The sequence below is a fragment of the Gavialis gangeticus genome, unplaced genomic scaffold (assembly GCF_001723915.1).
Source record: "Gavialis gangeticus isolate Ggan-Ray unplaced genomic scaffold, GavGan_comp1, whole genome shotgun sequence".
Taxonomy (NCBI): domain Eukaryota; kingdom Metazoa; phylum Chordata; order Crocodylia; family Gavialidae; genus Gavialis; species Gavialis gangeticus.
In genome coordinates this window covers 948,842-951,705 of record NW_017729028.1, presented here as the reverse complement: position 1 = coordinate 951,705, position 2,864 = coordinate 948,842, and the positions used below count along the sequence as shown (strand labels likewise).

Here is a 2,864-nt window from a genome sequence, read left to right as displayed (position 1 = left end):
CAGGCATTATTGAATTGGATACACAAATTAGTTGGGCATTATGTTGAAACTAAAACCCATACGTCTATGGAAAAAAACGAAACTTTTTCAAAAGTAAATAAGATACTGTATAAGGAAAGTTGTAGCCATGAAGAAAAGCAGGGAGAGCAAACTGTTTTAGTAATTCAAAGAACAGAACTAAAGGACATCATATTGGACCAATGCCTGAAGTCTCTACTTAGGAATAAAAGAAACTGAGCACAATGGAGTCTCATTTATTTACTCCTGCAGGGCATTTGGTCCTTTTTAGAGTGTACTTTCCAAAGCAAATCTTCAATTGTGATATACCTTTACACTATATATCCCATGATGTTCTCAATAGTAAGCTAAGGAAACAGCCTAGATGAAAGTACTGCACAGTGAATATATAACTTATTAACTCACTGTGCTCAAAGAGTAGTCATCAATGGCTGAATGTCTAATTGGGAGGTGGTACTGAGTGGAGTTCCCCAAGGATCTGTCCTGGGTCCTGTACTATTTAATATTGTCATCAGTGACAATCTGCTAAGCATGTACTCAAGCCCATCCTCCAAATGAGTACCTGGCAGCCTTTAACAAGCTGCAGATCTGGCCTGTAGAGCTGGACAGCTTTGCCTGTGCTCATTCCCATGCCCATGCTGGGGCTGGGAAGCTTCCAGGTGTGCGCAAATCACTGCTGCTTCTTCTTTCCCAACCCCCAACTGTGGCATGGGCTCAGTTTTCAGCCAGTGGGGAGCTCCCCAGGGCTGGGTATCTAGCAATCACACCTGTGCTGCAGCCACAAGGTGGTAGCAAACTGTGGGGCAGGAACAGAAGGGATGCAGGGAGAAGTGGCGGCAGTGCAGATGCAGTTTGCAGCTGCCTGGCCACAGCGCAGCTTCCCACTGGCTAGAAGCCATGCCCACGTGGCAGCTACAGAACCAGGGGGGCTAGGGGAAGTGGTGGTGGTAGGTGCACAGCTCCCAGCTGGATGGCACTGGCACAGATGTAAGGAAAGCCATCTGTTGCTGATGTGTCACTGAACACACCTGGTCTATGTCATACTTGAGATGAGTTGTTCTAGCCTACGGCTTTTGTTGAAGTGTATCAATGCAATGTCATCTGCAAACAGTTTAATAAAGAAATATTACAAAAATTGTAGAACTGATTAGTTGTCTACTTTACTTATGTATCACAGAAACTGGTATAAAGCTGTGCATTCAGAAATCTAAAGTAATACTTGTACTAAGTAGCTGGATTATATAAAATATATGCTTTATGGCTTCAATGAGCCGGAAGCACCACCTGGTATAATTACGGTCAATTAACATTAAACAATAAAACAATCTGATAAGATAAAACAATATCAAGAATCTACTTCAGAAATAACATTTTAACAACAAAGGGCCAATATTCACTCTCCATACAGTCATGAAACTGCAATTCATTAACTGCACTAAGGAAAAAATTAGCCCCCAAACATATTTTAATCTAAATACATACATTTCCAAGACAAACTGTTCCTTTATTTTAACATTGCTCTTCCCTTCTGAAGGGTAAATATTGATATTTGAAATACCTATATTATATTTACAGCTGTACAACACTAATGTTATATACCTGTAAAATATCACTGGTACTTTATAAACAAAGGGTAACTTATAAAAAAATTATATAAAAAGCAGATATCCTCAGACATTTTCTTTGTCAAATTCACAAACAAAATACATTGTAATATGACAGGCAACATCGTTCCATCCACCAGAAGCCACCATTTCCACACAGTCCTCCTCATCATAAGCGTTATTGGGCTCACCGCTGCGCCACTTGTTGAAGGTCTGCATGGGTGATCGATCAGAATACACAAAATTTCCCTCTTTCTCAAGGTCATTAATCCCAATGAATACTCTGGTGAGCCCTGCTTGAGTGATGTATGAAGCAATCAGACCATTGGTAGTCTCATCCTTGGGCATGCTCAGTGTTCCTCCTCTTCCATGACAGTACAGCTGGGCTTCCATGTACCTTTTCTCTTCTTTCACCAGTAGGTATATCTTATTATCCGTCTCTCGCACACCAGCAACAGCTGCGGGGGAGGGCAGTGCTGAAAAGTGAGCACTCGCATTTCTATAAACCAACTTAATGTACACCACAAAAAGCAGCTATACAAATGAAACATAAAATGGCAAATATTCTTTAAGAGCAGCTTTGCTATTAAAAATATGTGAGGCGATGAGAAAGAAAAAAAAGCTACAAATGCAAACCTACCATTTTTTATGAATTTTAATTCAGTTGTCAACTGGGCCACTTGGTTATCCATCTCACCAATAGCCTTCCTTAGCTGACTGCATTCACAGGGGATGCCTGTAGAGATCAAGGGATGCTGAGCATTAAACAAACTATACAAACATAAATAAGAATATTTTTATGAAATGTTTTAAGGTAAACTTATTGTTCATATAAGCAGCCAGCCTGATAACCCAGAAGAGTGAAATCTTCTACCTAAATAACAGCAATTGCCATTAAACTTCCCCATGTTGTTCTATCAATCTCCCTCACTCTGACCTGAGGTAGTGACCTGATAGCCTCAGTTCACTCTTCATACAACTTCAGTGACCTCTCTTGGTAGCAACCATGATACAGACCCTTGTCCAAAGGAAACAAAAATATGATTTGTTTAACCTGAATCTTAGTACCCAAAGGCACACATTTAAAGATAAAATTCTTCTCTATGAATTGATCTATGCTGTGAGATCCATTTTCAAAGCAGGAGTCTATATGGATTACTGTGTATTTCTCCCTTCCATGGGTGACTGGTGCCTCCCGAGTCTGAGGGGGGGGCACCAGATCGCCAATGGGGGGGGGGGGGG

General features: G+C 40.9%; 1 protein-coding gene across 3 annotated transcripts in view; it reads right to left on the bottom strand.

The window, feature by feature from the left end:
- Positions 1–1,104: 1,104 nt before the first annotated feature.
- COLEC11 (collectin subfamily member 11) overlaps positions 1,105–2,864 on the bottom strand; it is a 100,633-nt gene continuing 98,873 nt past the window's right edge. For 2 of the 3 annotated variants that reach the window (XM_019520710.1, XM_019520711.1), the window contains exons 6-7: positions 2,263–2,358; positions 1,105–2,098 (exon numbers count right to left, since the gene is read on the bottom strand). In XM_019520710.1, the coding sequence (XP_019376255.1) occupies positions 1,689–2,098; positions 2,263–2,358 (506 nt within the window). In that variant the 3' untranslated portion in view covers positions 1,105–1,688. The remainder of the gene's footprint in view (positions 2,099–2,262; positions 2,359–2,864) is intronic. The other variant, XM_019520712.1, reaches the window with a different exon arrangement.